General features: G+C 43.5%; 1 protein-coding gene across 1 annotated transcript in view; it reads right to left on the bottom strand.

The window, feature by feature from the left end:
- Positions 1–358: 358 nt before the first annotated feature.
- LOC119902937 (sickle tail protein-like) overlaps positions 359–17,438 on the bottom strand; it is a 128,306-nt gene continuing 111,226 nt past the window's right edge. The window contains exons 21-27 of the mRNA XM_038719342.1: positions 16,681–16,870; positions 16,493–16,577; positions 14,990–15,193; positions 12,475–12,564; positions 8,118–10,097; positions 7,217–7,330; positions 359–3,812 (exon numbers count right to left, since the gene is read on the bottom strand). Of these exons, the coding sequence (XP_038575270.1) occupies positions 3,786–3,812; positions 7,217–7,330; positions 8,118–10,097; positions 12,475–12,564; positions 14,990–15,193; positions 16,493–16,577; positions 16,681–16,870 (2,690 nt within the window). The 3' untranslated portion in view covers positions 359–3,785. The remainder of the gene's footprint in view (positions 3,813–7,216; positions 7,331–8,117; positions 10,098–12,474; positions 12,565–14,989; positions 15,194–16,492; positions 16,578–16,680; positions 16,871–17,438) is intronic.

Genomic DNA, 17,438 nt, shown 5'->3' with positions numbered 1-17,438 from the left:
GTGTGGAGTTTGCATGTTCTCCCCGTGTCTGCGTGGGTTCTCTCCGGGTGCTCCGGCTTCCTCCCACCATCCAAAGACATGCGGGCTAGGTTGATTGTCCTTAGGTGTGAGTGGTTGTTCGTCTATGTGTGGCCCTGCGATGGACTGGGGACCTGTCCAGGGGGGACCCCGCCCTTTCACCCGATGCCAGCTGGGATTGGCTCCAGCCCCCCGCGACCCTGTACGCAGGATAAGCGGTTGACGATGGATGGATGGTGTATATGAAACATGAATCCCTATCAGGACTCTGGTGTGTCTCTACTGCTCTCTACTGGCACAACACAGCACTGTACTGTGAAATAAAGAAGACAGCAGCCACTACATTTTATGCTGGAAGCCCTTTATTAGTTCTCCAACCTCACAGGACACTGCAGAGCCGACAGCTCACAAGATGAGAAAACAGCTTTCTAACTGACAGAATGTGTGAAAGGCATGCACAGGTTCAGATGCAACAACAAAAGAAAAGCATGATGAGCACACAAGTCAAGGCTTTTATTAAACGGTGCCTTTAGCTTTGAATAATAAACATTCAAAAGATTTTTTACCCACGACACAATAAAAGAGGTTCAGTGTGCATAAAATCACATTGTCAAACCAAACACATTGAAGTTGCTGCCTTATGGAAAAAAACAGACTGATACTTTAAGAAATAGAACCCAGAGTCAGATGAGAAGATGAATCATGGAAACACTCTTACTGACACTTAATTCTGCAGATCCGTACGGTTTAGAAGCAGTTAGTGTCACCACTAACCTTTCATTAATACGGAAGCCCTAAGAGACCATACATTTATACATTTTATTTACTGTTTTCCCATAATGAGTAAATTTAATTTGTTTTGTCAAGTTTTTATGTCATTATCTCAAAAATAATTATTAAATAGTTATTTTACCAAGATAACTGGCTAATTTTCTTCAGATCTCGAGAAAATGAAACTACAAGTACATTACAGATTTTCTCAGTTGCTTAAACACTATAAGGCTTTTCAACTAAAATTTCAAAACCATAACTCCATTTTTCAAAAAGCACACTAAACTCTACACACAAATCCCTTCATTTCTCATTGCTTACATCCTGCGGTCATTGAGAAAACACATTAAATATTGTTCACTCAAGTCAGTACAGGTAGAGCTCAATTAGCACACAACTACCCAGGTGGAAACACAAACACTCATAATTGATAACACACAATCAGAACCTTCAATAGATAGAAAAAAGGGCCTGAGTCTTTTCATTCAGGGTGGAACCACCAGCAACATTACTAATAATCAGCTTTTGTAGTATTGTTTTGGTTTGATCTGTTGTAGTGTGTGTCTGAGGGCAAAGTTTGGTTTTTCAGCTAGATTGAATGTTTTTCAGTGGAGAGCTTCATTTTGACCTGAAAATAGGATGTTTGGGGAACTGGGTGAGAAGTTGTGGATTTGTGTTTAGAGTTAGAAAAAAAAGGCATAATTGAAAGAAATGTGTTTAAGAATTAATTAATTAGTTAATTGAGAAATAGTGTAAATGTTTGCAGGAAACATCATTCAGTGTAGCAATGTCAGAGGAGCAGGAGCATACTGATTACCGTGTCACATCTCTTCAATCAAGGCCTGACAGTGGCTGAAATAGCTGCTGTTCCAGATAATATGCACATTAGTGTGTGTCATCTAAGAAGATGGTTAGCAAGGATCCAGCTTTATCAGCGGACTATTACATTTAATTCATTATTGTTTTCCCGAGATCTCAAATTAATTATGTCATTATCTTGGGAAGGCACTGCGATGGACTGGCGACATGTCCAGGGTGTACCCCGCCTTTCGCCCGATGTCAGGATAAGCGGTTGATGATGGATGGATGGATTATCTTGGGAAAACATTTGTTATTTTGAGATAATAACTCAAGATCTCGAGAAAACAAGTTAAATGAATGTGTTATCCCAGGAAATGGAGTAAATAAATGTATGGGCCCTTAGGGCTTCTGTATGTTTTTGGTATGCAAGAAACCTTGGGAGGAAGTGGCCTTCCAGCCTGGATTATCTTCACTGTGAGTGTTTTTCCTCCAGTGAACAAAGTGCGGCGTTTTAATAAACGCCACAGGGCGGCTGTACAAGGCGTAGGACTTGGCCATGTCCCGTGTGCGACAAGTGGCTAATCTACGAAAGGGTTTTGACAAAGAAAAGCTAAAATGTCCTGATGATCAGCCTCTGATCTGACTCAGACAAAAACATTTCCCAGAATGAGAGCAGGTTTTAGCCTGAAGGGGTCTGTGACAGTGAAACACCAATTTCTTTCTTTTTCACACTTTTTTGTCACTTCAAACAGCTCACTACAAATAGAAAAGGTTCTGCAAAAGCACAATAAACAACAGCTCTGTTAAAAGCAGCTACATACAGTGTGTTTAATCATTTCTAGGTTATACTTCATCTACATAAAAACTCCACACCGACAGATCTGACCTTTGCACAGTTTGGTCAGTGTAGGATTGTCTTTGGGTAAAGTGTGCATGTTGATCATCTCAACCTATTTTTCCATAGAAATCTATTCAACTGTTTTAAATCAAAGCACACATGAAAAATAAACTCTGTTCACCCATGTATTCTAAATTCAGCTTATATTCTTATTAGTGCCTGGTCCATGTCCAGATATCCTAAACCTCACATCTAAAGGTGTCTCTGCCGCAGCTCTGGATCCACCAGGTTTGAGAAACACTGGAAGATCTGTCACCCTGAAAAAAGGTTGTGGAAAGGCTTTCTGGGAAATATGTACAAAAATGATAAAGCAGGTAAATACAATAATAATACTAGCCTTAATGAACTGGATCTATGGAGCTGGCACTGGAGGCTGGGGAGTTTTGTATGCTTTTCTACTCAACGATAGCACAGAAAAAGATGTTCTGTGACCTGACAGGAGAACAAGTCGCAGTCCAGTAGCCTGGATATCTGCTGCTATAGCGGGGGGAGGACTAGAGCCCAGCCAACACTGAGGCTAAGCGCTAGCAGGACTGTGTGGGTGTGCACAGACTCCGGTCTGATCCAGATCTCCCCCCTTAAAGCCTAAGCCCTGATTCCTCACAAATTTAGCTGACGCCACATGGTAAGTGCTTAAACACGAGAGGCTGCAAGGCCTGAAATGGTATAATGGGCATGAGCACTTTTTTAAAAATCGGAATGTATTCCAGTGTCTTCCCAAGTAAACTGGGGTTCAAATCCGACCTGTGGCCGTTTGCTGCGTGTTGCCCCTCATTTCCTGCTTCTATCCACTTTCCTATCTCTCCAATAAAGGTGAAAATGCCCAAAAAATATCTTTAAAAAACCCATATGAGGCCCAAATAGTTTTTTTAAAAGGGTTTTACAAGCCTGATCTTTATGCACATGCAATCCAACTATCTATAGATAAACATCACACAATATTGCTGTAGGAACACGTGTTTTTTCATGCAGACATCACGCCGCGTCCTTTAAGCTGCGCAGAACTCGGCCAGCTTGGCTTCCGGTGCGTTTCTTGCTGCGGCCTGGAGAGCTGGGATTGGACGCTGGCGTTCGGACACTCCTCGCCACGTGGCTTCCCATGGTAGGGAGGAGGGAGGAGGACGGGGAGGGAGGAGAAGAGGAAGAAGAGGTGGGGGACAGGGAGGAGGAGGAGGGTGAGGATGAAGAGTAGGAGGATGAAGAGTAGTAACTGTGTTGGGAGGTGGAGGTGGAGGCGAGGACGAGGTGGTGCTGGTGTTCGCTGCTGCTGCGAGGCCAGTGGTGGGCCGCGCTGACGTTAGCGTGGGATGATGACAAGATGTGGCTAGACGAAGGGAGCAGACGACACAGATTCAGAGACGGGATTAAAGACTTGTGAGAAGGGGAGGAAGAAAATGAAGGGGAGGACAGAGAGGGGGCACAAGGTGGGGAGTTTGACGGAGGAATCGAGGAGACGTTTTTCACCAAGGAGGAAGAGGCTGGGATCTTAGAGGCACGCAAAGCAACGACAGAGCGGTTACTATCCCCGGCTGCTCTACTGCTCCTGCCGTCAGCCTGCAAACAGACACCACGGAACACTGAAGTCAGCGCCAACACGGCCCACATGACAGGAGGACAACACGCAGTCTGAGCACTCGTGCATGCTATTCCTATGGCTTGGCCAGCCTGCCCCTTTCTCACATCATATAGTCTACACGCTCACACCACAGCGTGACGTGGTGACACTCACCAAACACACGGTGCCAGAAGCTTCTAGTCACTCACCTGTTGTTAAGGTAAGGGGAATGAAGACATGTCATCAGACCTGTCAGAAGGTTTCCAGCTGCTGGCCGTTCGGAGAGGGCTGAGATGCAGTGATTATCTTAATAATACAGTAAGTATTCAGATCTAAAAGTAGCAGCACAAAGTACTCCATTCCAAGTAAACGTCTGCACTGCATTTATGATGCATTTTACTGTTGCAGTCGGCTGAGCTGCATCACATTTTATTTAAGCTCATCAGATGCTTTGTATGTAAAATTAGAATCTGTAAAGTAACTATAGCTGTCAAATAAATGCAGTGCAGTCAAAAAGCTGCAGCAGTTTCTACTCTGGTGGAATTATATAAAATGATATCATGCAAAAGCTAATATCTTTGCTGCCTCCTTTTTGTCCTCTCTGGTTTAGAGTGGAAAAGCCTCTCCTCCTCTTCCCTTGTTGAGTCTGTGAACATGCTAACGTGCAGCTACCAGCAACACTCGGATCTGCTCATGATAACTAAGTAGCACAAACAGGAAACACAGCCATGTGGTCCAGACGTGTGTGTATGGTTTGACACGTTTTAACCTTTCGTTGCAATCTGGTGGCTGTTATCAGCACTAAGTGCTAACAGTACCGCTAAGGCCTTCAAAGCCACCTAGTAAATATGTTGCATGAAGGAAGCTTTCTGTTGAAGTCTTGGTCGCTCGCCACATACTAACTCCCAGGACCCACACATCAACTAGTGCTTACTTTATCAGGAGCAGTTCCCACAGCAAAACGTCTTGATGAGATGAGAGATGGAGGTGTCTTCTTCTCCCATCATTGCTGGCCTCTGTACTGAGACCAGTCTGTCAGACTACAGGCCGGTCTCACTTCTGTTCCCACCCAGAGTACTGTGCTTACTGACATAATGATAATGCAAATGGCAGCTGGAGCAGGAGCTTTGTATCACAAAACCAGCTGCATCGTGCTTTTGCTTTCCATCACATATGACACAGAAGTGCTTCTCTAATTCTGAATGCATGTTTGTTTATATTTACTATACTGGCCAAAGACATAGCAGTAACACACATGACTGACAAAATGCAGTGCTACTCCTCTCAGGATCAGTTTAGAAAAAGTAATGTTTGGTACAAACACACGGCCTGAGATAGAAAATATTAAAATGCTTTTTTTCAGAAGAACTTGTAATTGCTTTGTAATCACTTCAACATATCATGAATTAAATATTTGACATTGTGATTAAACAAACGTCACTAAACAGTGGTGCCCACAACCACACCATACATGCGGAGCTCACAGGTCAAGATCCACTCCCTGATCTCAAGACTCAAATGTCAACTGTGTTGAGTTCAAAAGACCATCAGCTAATTTTGGATATGGGGGCTTTAACCAAATCAGGAAATCATGAAAGACGTGAGCCAAGATGAAGAGGAGCGTGAACACAGCCATAAACAGTCAGATAAAAGTGGAGGAAGACCCAAATCTACACAAGACAGGCGTGCACCACCACAGAAACGACCTAAACACATGTAAAACTCACTGCAACATTAACTTCACTAAAATGTTATTACCCACTAAAACAAGAATCAGAAATCAAAAACCAGTCACCGCACACTGAAATGACTTTATTTATTGTAAACAACGTGTTGGGCCTATGGCTTCTTGGCTGTGGCTCAGGAGGTAGAGCGGGTTGCCTACGGCCCACTACATTGCACATTCATAAACCTTGTGTCTACGTGTTTGGGGGATGCTGACAATTCCTATGGTGTCAGACACGCCTCTGTGCCATGACGTTGTCATTTTGCATGCAATGGCTGATCTACACCAAACTCTTGTACCTTATCCGGAATGCCTTCCTGAGGGCCTGTGTGAAATTTGCCGTCAATCGGCCTCTAGGTGGCGCTATTACTTGGAAATCAAATAACACTCCCATAGACTCACATTCATTTCACGGCGGGACGCCTGGGCCGACTCGTGCGCCCTCCGCAGGGCGAGGGGACGGCTTGCACCGGGAGGCTTGGACCCCGCTTACAACTGCTTGCAGTTCTAGTTATTATTATTATTATTATTCCTAAAAAGTGTTCTGCTGTTGCTAATATATGAGAGGCAATTGATGGTATCCACTTCCCACTCTAAGTGATTTATTTATAGGTAAGGGTTAGTCATCAGTTAGCTTGAAAGTCATCTAGCTATTTAGTTTGTTCAAATTAAACATTTCTCTAAATTCAATGCAACACTTACATGTAATTTCAGTGGACTAATTCTCTAGTTTAAGCAAATAAGATTCCTCGACAGAAGCTACATTTTGCTATGGGACAAACTACGGAAGAGGATTAGGGCCATATGTAAAACATTTATTTGAGTCCAGAGAAAAAAGTAAGAATTCTGAGATTAAACACAGAACTCAGATACATTTTTCACATGTGTCCCTAATCCTCTTCCACAGTTAACCCATGTGAAGTAAATATGATTACCTTTTGTACAGTAGAGTCTACCCGGATTTGAACATTTATTCAACCTCATGACACAGTGTCCACCTAAAGTTTCAGAGGATCGATTTCTGTAAAAGTTTTTTTTTCTTTTTCTTTCTAAGAGATGTGGTCGTTCACATAACGATGATCTCTCACATTTATCCTCTGTTATTTAGCACTAAGAAGATGAATGTGCTGAGACCTGACAGAAGGTCAAAGGTTGTTTAAACCACTCAAAGCGCTTTTACACTACATCTGCATTCACCAGTCATACACATTCATACACTGAGCCTAAGTGCTCAAACGGAAACTAGCATTCACACTCATTCATACACTGGCGGAACAGCCGGGGTTCAGTATCTTGCCCAAGGACACTTCGACACGCAACCAGGGGGAGCCAGGGATTGAACCGCTCTACCTCCTGAGCCACAGCTTTAAGCTGAGAATTCTAATTATTTCAGCTATGCTGACTCAGAGTTGCTAACTTCAGCTGCTAACTCTCAGAGTTCATTTACCTGGCTGGCCTGCTGCTGGCTCCGAGGTGTCTTCTCTAGAGAGCCAGAGGAGGCTGCGTGTCGAGACTTGGAGTGGGATTGCTGAGCGGAACAGCTAGAGCTGCTGCTGGAGGTCTAGCAAGGAGATGCATACACGAGAGGTTAGTACAGACTGGCTGGTACTATGCTATCATTGAAAACCATGTAGGATATACAGTGTTTATATAGTAGAAGCTCCAACATTTAAATGCAGTCAAAAGATTCAAGCAGCAAATTAAGACCATGGATGACCTCAAACATTGTATCCCAAGGTATGTGACCAAAGTAGCACGTGGAGGGAAATACATTTGAAAAGTGGGGAAAGTCAGCCATCATTGCTGGCTGAAATGGGCAAACAGTAAGGTATCTTGAAAATATAATTTGATGATGCTGGGCGCTGTGAACTGAGGAAAAATGCTCTGAGCAAAAAAATTCCCCTTCATCCCAAGGCGCCAAAGAGGAAAATAACAGAAAGGACAGAAGTTCCTTGTAAGTTTTGAGAACAGTCAGTCAGAGCTGTCCTTCAAGCAGAGCACAGACAACAGTTGAGTACACTGCTAGCTAGCTAAAGCTAATATTTATAAAGTTGGTGCATTGTGGCAAAAAAACTGACTGAACAAACATTTAGCTGTACTAAGAAAGTCTTGCCATTGAACCAGTCTGTCTCCAACTACCACAGATATCTACATGTTTGTAGAAAATGGCACTCCTTCAGGCCACACTGACTAATGGCCAGTAAAAGTCACTTTACTTGAAATGACCCAGGCTACGTAAGACAGACTCACAGAACACAATCATGTGTAGAGTCAGACAGAATAGAGAGCCCACCAAAAGCACAGCCCCACTGAAGCCAGCAAGCACCGCAGGCAGAGGAACATCAGACCTGTTTCTTGGTGGAAGATTTCCCTGTGTCATGTGGAGGCTGTGGTTTGGCCCTCTTACTCTGAGTTGGATTTGGGCCCTTGAGGATCTGAGGGGCTTTCCTCTTGGATGGGCTTCTCTCCCTTTCCCGTTTCACTTTGCTTTTAATCTGAGCTCTGTCAATGGAGCCTTTGGAACAACCAGGGGACTCAGGAGCTGAAGACACAGCAGATGATGAGGGAGAAGGCGCAGTTACACTGTTGACTCTGATTTCCAAATGTTTGATGGACTCTTCTAGACTGCCAATAGAGTCAAATGTACTCTCTCGGTGTCTGGTATCACTGGGAGAGGAGACCCTGATGTCTCCGTCACAGGCATTGCCTTCACCCAAGTTGAATTGTTTGGTACTGTTGATCTCAAACCTTTTGTATTCCTTTGTCTGCTTCTTGGTCTCCTTCACTGGCCTGCTGTCTGATGATATCTCCTCCTCTTTCTCATAGACAACAACCTCAAGAGTCTTCTTTCCGGTTTTGGTCGTCCCTGTTCGAATGGCCTGGCTAATTGCAGCCAGTTTGTTTTTGGGGAACTTGAATTTGAATTTCCTTTTGGGCTCTGTCTTTGTAAGAGAGTCTGGTTGATCCTGGTCTTGGCTTTCAAGAATTGAGCCATTCTCTGCTGAAGGTCTTTGATGCTGCAGAGAATTCTGACCATTTCCTGGGATGTCTTTAAAGCCTAAGCCTGTATTTATTTCAGTGATACAAATGTTTCTCACATCCTCTTTCTCGTCTTCCAGCTTTGTCTCCTCTTCATCCACAACATCTTCTGGAGAGAGAATTCCATCAAGACATTCCTCACTTTCAAAGATAGTAGAAAGACGCTTGTAGGCCAACTGAATGTCCATAGGCTCATTCAAGATAAGGATAACAGGTTTTTCAAAGTCACTACTGTCCTCCAAACCTCGGTTGGAATATGCCAGATATGTGGGTTCACCAGTGCTGTCCCCAGATACAGTCTGTCCATCACAGCCACTCGTTTTGGCGAGGTCTTTGGACTGTGTCCTGCCTCTCATCTTAGAGATTCTAAGGCTGATTTTAACAGTTGGAGGTGGTGGAGGAGGAGGTCCCTCATCTTCCCAAATATTGGGGCTTAGGCTCCCCCCTTCTTCTGAGTATTGTGATTGGTTCCTGGATTGCTGCACTGTTGCCTCCTGGTTCTGCTGCTTGCTGCTGCGGCTGTAAGTCAAGTGGGGTGAAAGGGGGGTAAATTTTAGGACTGAAGTAGAAGCTACACACTCCTGATCTGAGCTCAGGGACTTATCTTGCAGGAACTTTATCGAGCAGTCACGCTCTGGGGTGTTTCCTTGTTGTACTAACGTCAAATTTGACTTCTTCTCAGCTGGTACCTCTTGGACAATGTTTTCATTAGTTTGGTCAGGACTTGTGATGTCAGTTTCTTGAATGTTTTCTTTTTGCAGAGTAAAAATTGTTGTTAACTTCTTTTCTGCTGTGGTTGGGGAACACACCTGTCCAACAACCTCCCTGTCAATCTGACCACGTATGTTCACAGTAAGATCATTTTCTTTTTGTGAAGCCCTGTTTGTAAGGCCATCAATCTTCTCTGCTTTCTTTTGGGTTGGTGTTGGCCCCTCCTCATTCTTCTGGATAGTCTGAACATATTGTAGAGCTACAGGTGGGGGTACCTCCACCTTCTCTACTGTTGCATAATTTAAGGAAGGCACCTGTTTAACCACCTTCTCCTCTTCGTCCTTCTCCTCATCAGGACTTACACTGTCTTCACTGTGTTCTTCCACTCCAACTGCTGTTATGAGTTTATGAGGGCAGCCATCTGGCATTCCTTCTTGAGGGGCTGACTGGTGGTCCAATGGTGTTAACTCAGAGGGACTCTGATTGGCCACCTGTGATGTTGGAAATGCCTTCACCTCCCTTTTCCATTGCTTATTTCCACCCAGCAAATCAATCTTATTTGACAATTCAGTTGTCACCTATAATTAGAAAAGGCAAGAATAAACACTTCATCATCTTCAATATAAGAAAATAAATTGGTTTTCTATCCCATTATATCCAAAAACACAGTGATTGTTTCACTAGTATGTATATACACAACATTCATCGTTATTTACAATGTCAATATGAAGATATTCAAAATGTACAAATTGTATTGTGTATTGTGTCTGTGTGGACCCCAGGAAGAATAGCTGTTGCTTCGGCTACAGCTTATGGGGATCCTAATAAATTTAATGAAAAAAAAGTATTAAACAAATGGCTACAATGGGAGTGCTCCGTACTTGTATAGCGCCTTTCTAATCTTTTCGACCACTCAAAGCGCTTTTACACTACATCTGCATTCACCAGTCATACACATTCATACACTGAGCCTAAGTGCTCAAACGGAAACTAGCATTCACACTCATTCATACACTGGCGGAACAGCTGCCAGGGGCAATTCGGGGTTCAGTATCTTGCCCAAGGACACTTCGACACGCAACCGGGGGAGCCAGGGATTGAACCACCAACCTTCCGATTAACAGCCAACCCGCTCGCACAGCTGCCCCATGAAATATTGGGAAATCTCCCAGATGCACATGCACATCCTTACATTACCTGCACAAACAAATAGCTGCACATTGCTGGCTTGTCTCTGAAACTTGAAGACCTGATAAAGTTGCTTTAGCAGCCGTACATCATGACAACACAGGGGGCTGTGCTGTTCCAGGTAATGCAGGCCAGTTTACCATACTCTCACCTCTACCCTTTTCTTCACCTTTTTTGTTTTTTGTGACTTATTATGTCCTTAGTATGTACTGTACATTCAAAGCTAATTTTGATAGGATAATGATTGTAGAACAGAAACTCAAAAACAGGTTTACTTAATTTATGTCCCCATGCATTCAGTATTTATTAACCTTTTAACTACTCAGATACTGACAGAAGTACCTCATGTCATGTTCACTCCACGTCAGATGTATTGTCAATGTTACCAGCCCTAGAGTAGTCACTGGAACTGCTACTAACACCTTAGTAGCAGTTAAGAGGTCAACATAGCTGTTAAACTTGAAGTAAACTGACCGACAGCTTCACCTTTGTTAACATGCAGAATCATGTAGATATGGTTTCCAGCAATGTGCAAAGGAGGGTACGACTTCACAGCTCGACAGCAGCTCATTTCACTTCGGCCTTATTGTAATGAGCTGGAATTGTGTTTCATTTGCATAGAAATGTTGAGTGAGTGTTGAGTTTAATGACAAACGTGTTTGTGTGTGTGTGTGTGTGTGTGTGTGTGTGTGTGCCACTTCTGAAAAGTTTCTGTGACTAAGCTGGAGCACAACTGGAACACAGTCAGTCATAGTGTGTTCCATCCCAGTTACAAGGAAATGAAAGATGTGAGAAGCTACAGCAGGGTGGAGAGCTGAAGTCTATTAATCCAAAAAGGCAGAGGGGATATATATATATATATATATATATATAGTAAGTATGTACAGTGCTTGGTAATGTGCACCACTAAAGCAATTAGAAGTGAACTGTAAGGGCCCAGAGGTGGCTCCTGTATTTGTTTTATTACTGTGTGTGTATGGTAAGGCTGAAGGGGTCCCTTGTGGGTTAATTTGGCCCTGTATGCCCAGTTTTCCTGTCCAGAGTTAGACTGTGTTTCTTGACCCGTCAGACTTCCTTTTAGGTATAACCCAGATATCACCTATTGCCTTGGTGAGTATTATATTGTTATTACTGATGGAAAGGGAGGACGGACTCCAAAAATAGGACCCAGAATTATCATTTGATATGTTTCGGCCATCCTGTATATGTCAAGAAACACCACGCTGTTAAATGTGGAAAGGGGGTTTATTCTGGATCAGGTTAAGTGTTGTAGTTTGGAAACACTTGTCATGGAAACCAATAAATGAATTATTAGAGAGAGACACAGCAGCAGAGGTAATTAGATAACGTAAAGGCCTCAATGGCGTTAAAGCAGAAATTGCAGCTGGATTAGAAGCAGGAAAATAGTCACTGCAAAGCACACATCACAAGAGAAGTCAAAGCAGATAATTTTCTATTCTCACTCACGTAATTCTAATGTATGGATTATTCATTGTTAAGGTAAATTATATTACAGCAGCTCCATCTAGTGGACAGCTTCAATACTTGGATATTCTGTAAAAGTGATACTTGGTTGAACCCTGCTAGACATGAATGTGAATGATGAGAAAATCAATGAGTTGTGTACATCACTAGTTAAAGAAACATTGGGCTTCATTTAGTTAGAGCTGCTTAGCAATGGAACTCAGTGTGGATTAAAAGGTTAGTTAGTTAGTCAGAAAACTGTCCTTACACAGTAGTGCTAGTATTCTAGGAAGCTCTTTTTACCTTAGCCTCCTCTCTGTTCTGGAGCTCAGAGGCAGAGAGTTCAACCACACCTTTGCTCTCTAAATCCCTCATAGTGCATTTCTGAAAGACCTGGGTGAGAAGGGCAAAGGGTTAAGGTCACAGAGACGGGGAGGGTCAGAGGCACAGGGATGCAATGGATCCTAACACCTTTTATTAATGTGTTAATGTGCTCATGGTATCATGCAGAGCACGCAGTCCGTCATTCAGCAATTGGAACAGCAGCGGACATGATGACAGCCAGACCCGTTAGCCGGCAGGACCTCACATCTCCGAAAACGTCGTAGCTAATTTTTAAATCAGCTCTGTCTTGAGAAATTGACCACACATTTGGAGTTTTAATCACTATATTCTCACATAAAAGAAAATGCATTCCATGAGACAAGACCAGCAGTATTATAACTTACAGTTGTGAGTTTTCTCCTCCGACATTTCCACTTTTTGCCGCAAAATGCATTCTGGGATACTTGGCTATCCGAAGCCCACACAAGTCACCACCGATGCAGGCTCGGTAAAATGGGTGGAGCGAGAACACAACCGGGTATATTTGACTGCACCTGGCTAGATGCAGACTTTTGAATTGGAACAGAACTTGGTCTGTGACTCATGATGTTTCACAAGTCCGCAAGAACACAAGTACAGACAAAACGCAGATTGAGAAACACTACTTTCTGGAGTCAGTGTGGCGGACTCGTTCCACACATGTGCAGTAGATCGGTTAGTGCCCTGGTAGCGCAGACGTCCGCACAGAGCCTACGTGTACCCCCTCTGATGACAATGTTTTAGTCATGAGGAGCGTAGTAGAGGACCCTCGCGTACTTGCGGAAAGTATAATCCTTGCTTTAGGAAAAGGAGATACAAGCCGTGTCTGTTCTTTAACAGATTTGATGCTATGGCTCCTGCCCATCCTCCCTCTAACTCAGCTGCTGTCTGCCCTCAAACACCACCAACCCCACTACTCCCCCCTCCAGCTCCTCACTGTCCCCCACCCTTCTTCACAATGTCTTCAACATGAGCCTGAGGCCCCATCTACACGACTCCGTTTTAGTTTAAAAACAGAATTAAAACAAATACGATCTCCGTCCACAGCAGAGTTTTAGCTGCGTATCAAAGTTGATCCCTGTCTACATTAAAACAACCGAAAATGCACATCTAGTAGCCGTTTACGTACACCGGTGCCGATGTAAACATGAAGCAGATGGTGTCTTCCGTAGTTACAGAAGATTTGGTTAAAGAAATAAAGTAAAGTAATGCAGACGAAGAACCACACCAGATTTGATTTTGCATGGACCAATAACGAGCGGCTGTGGCGGCGGGAAACAGACTGGGAGTCATCGCAAATTAAATAGGCGACATGCACAGCACAAGTGTAGGCAAAGTGTTATTTACACAGTACAAAATATTTTAATAAAAATACCAAGTCAACTCTATAGCATGGTGTTTCTGCTTTGCATGACTTTTAACACCCAATCACAGAGCTAAGCGTGAGCATCATCGTTTGTAAAGTCATCTGTTTTTGCCCATCTTCACTAAAACGCTCTCCGGAGTTTCAAAAGGAAAAATGGGTTCAGCAGCCTTTTCAAACTTCTCCGTTTTAGGTCTTCATTTTTGACATTTTAGTCTGGACGGGAGGTGCAAATGTAGAAAAAGACCACTTCTGGACCTCCTCTAGTTGGCCTACCAGGCCTGACTGGGAGTTGAGGACCCCATCATCTTCCTGCTCAACCTACGCCCACCTGGACAAGCCCGCGAGCACTGTGAGGTTCATGGTTTTTGACTTCTCCAGTGCTTTCAACATCGACCATTCAGAGCCATCTCTATTTTCTAAGGAGGTCGAGGTCCTTCAACATCTGCAGGACGATGCTGAGGATGTTTAGTCTGTGGTGACCTGTGCTATCCTTTTTGCTGTTGCATGCTGGGGCAGCAGGCTGAGGGTATTGGACACTAACAGACTCAACAAACTGATCCGCAAGGCCAGTGACGTTGTGGAGCTGGACTCTCTGTCAGTGGTGTCAGAGAGGAGGATGCTGTCCAAACTACATGTCATCTTGGACAATGTCTCCCACCCACTCCATGACGTGCTGCTCAAACACAGGAGCACTTTCAGCGCAAGACTTATTCCCCCAGAATGCACCACAGAGCGCCACAGGAAGTCAGTCCTGCCTGTGGCCATCAAACTTTATAACTCCTCCCTCTAAGTGTCTGACACACGGACACTTAGTTTTAAACTGGACATTGTAGTGCAATATATCTACATCTATACGCAATATATAATACATCTATATACATATATATAGATGAATAGACCAGTCCTATACCAAATGTGTACTAAATGTCATGTTGGCAGTATGCCATACTCACTGGATCTCACTTTAAATAAAAGGTCACTATGACCCAGGAAAGCACATAGCAGCATCAGGTCTGGTGTCCTAGTAGCTTCCCCGTTTGAGTATGTGATCTGCTTAAGTTGTAAGAAATAGAAAATTGCCAAACATACCTGCAGCTCTTTCATGAATTTGTTGTCCTCCTCCTCTTCCTCCTCTTCCTCCTCGTCCTCCCTGTGTGCTGAGGCTGTAGCAAGGGTGGAGGAGTAACCAGCCAGAGGTGCAGGAGCACATATCTGGGGTTTGGGTTTGACTTCTGATGCCTGTCTTGGGGGTTTTGGCTGAGAAACCACAGGCGGCTCTTTCTCACCCTCATCCTTAAACATATCAGTGAGCGAAAACACAGCACAGCTTGAATGATCTACTTGGTTGCATCAGCGTCGCCAGGTCATTTTTTGGGGGGCTTTAGTCCCGGATGTTTTGACTGTAGCCCCAAATGTAACTCAACAACAGCAACAAAAACATTTTCCATATTAATAAGCAATAATCCCCATGACGCAGCAATTCTCTCTGAAGCGGATGTGATCTGCACTTCATCAGAGGCGCTGATGTGAACCTTTGTGCAGATTTGTGGTGAGATTTTCAGTTTCGGTCATCTCATCCAGTACAGTCCCAGACGGCTCAGTGTCTGTTAGACGGTCTAAAGGGGGAAACCTACTTCCCTATCAGCAGAGCCAAAATGCAGGGTGATGCACAACAGAGGGGCAGGTAGATTCTGTTAAAATATTGTGACATTCTCATCAGATAACAATTTTATTTCTCATAATATTATGACTTTTGTCTCAAAATATTATTCCGCAAATGTCAGAGAACACAGATATGTGGGAGAGATTGTTAATGTCCAGAAAGTTTTGAGCATAAGCAGAAAAGCTGCTGAAAGCCAGGAGCTATAAAAATACAGGAGTTTCTAGCTGAATTCAAATTAATTAAGCTAATTTCTCATTGAGGTGAAAAGGTGCCACATGCATGTTTAGAAAGACTTCAGGTAAGCCTGCACTCAGCAGGGATTAATTAAATGAGAAAAGTCGATATACAGGAGAAACATATCTGACAGCAATACAGAATGCCTGAGAGCCTTACTGCATTATATTACACAATATTTTTTTTATTTTGAAGTGTTAGTGCTAGTTTCATTAAGTAAAGCAGCTATGGGGAACTATACTGCGAGAAACTAGGGCTGAGATGTCATTTTTTTTAAAATGCCCCAGTTTTCACTTTAGCTGCTAAATTTAAGCTAACACTACGCTAGTGATAAACACAATTCAGCATACTGTTAACTGCTCCTTAGCTTTGTCTGCTGGCCAATACATGACTGCTACGTATCTGTGTAGCTAGCTGCAAATTCTGAAAATGATATAGGCTATATAACTTTATGACTCTCGCAACAAGACACAGTCAGCATGATAACGAGATGTGTTTCTTACTCTTGACTTCTTCATCAAAACTTCGGCTTGCCACACACCAGAAAAGAGCTCCATTTTATGATTTGGCCAACTTTGGCCAACTGAGGAGTTTAATGTTAATTAGTTACAGATGTTAAAGTGACATTTGTCTCTTTAGCCAACAATATGACAAATTCTCTTCCTCTATGTTGGTGTGTGTGCTCACATACATACCTGAGCTGCAACTGGCTCTTTCCTGCTGGTGAAAATCACCTCTCCTGACCTTCCTGTGGTAACACCTGAACTTACACAATGGAACCTGGGAAGAAAACAATACTAATTATAACAATCCATTAGAGTGATTTATACTTTTAGAAAGCCTGGTCTGCAGGTGATCCTCACTCTGAGATCAACTAGCTCACCTTCGTGGAGGAGGAGGAGGTGGGGACTTGTGGGCCCTCTCTGGACTCTGCTTCATCTCCTTGTCCACACTGGAGCGGCGGGGTTTCTCCATCTGTGGCCGGCTGCTGCGCTCTATGCTGTGAGAAGATGAGGGTGGAGCTGATGGAGCAGCTGATGGAGCAGCTGACGGAGATGACTCCACAGCGGATGCTGTCCAAATATCACAGTGCTGTCATTTAGTCATTTAGGTTTGTAGGAAAACACAACCTTGTCCTTTGTTACACTAGTTAAAAGCCGTTTTCTGACACAGTGCTGGAAGTGAGTGAACCACTTACACTGAATCCACACTACTACGTTTTCATTTGAAAACAGAGTTAAAAATAATACCATCTCCGTCCTCACCAGCATTTTAGCTTCATATCAGAATTGATCACCATCTATATTAAAACGACTAGCCATTCACGTACAGTGGGCATGGAAGCAGATCGTCTCACTCTTCATATTTCTCCTGTCTTAGCTTCTCTGCATTGGCTTCCAGTAAAATCCAGAATAGAATAGAATCTTAATGGTCAGGCACCATCTTATCTTAAAGAGCTCATAGTACCTTACTACCCCACCAGAGCACTGCGCTCCCAGAATGCACCTGTGGTTCCTAGAGTCTCCAAAAGTAGACTAGGAGCCAGAGCGTTCAGCTATCAAGCTCCTCTCCTGTGGAACCAGGTTCCACATTTAACATCCCTTAATTATGCTGCTATAAGCCTAGACTGCAGGGGGACTT

The sequence above is a fragment of the Micropterus salmoides genome, unplaced genomic scaffold, assembly GCF_014851395.1.
Source record: "Micropterus salmoides isolate LMB-PRFRI ecotype aquatic unplaced genomic scaffold, ASM1485139v1 Ms_hic_scaffold_14, whole genome shotgun sequence".
NCBI classification, from domain to species: domain Eukaryota; kingdom Metazoa; phylum Chordata; class Actinopteri; order Centrarchiformes; family Centrarchidae; genus Micropterus; species Micropterus salmoides.
This window is presented reverse-complemented; position numbering and strand designations above follow the sequence as displayed.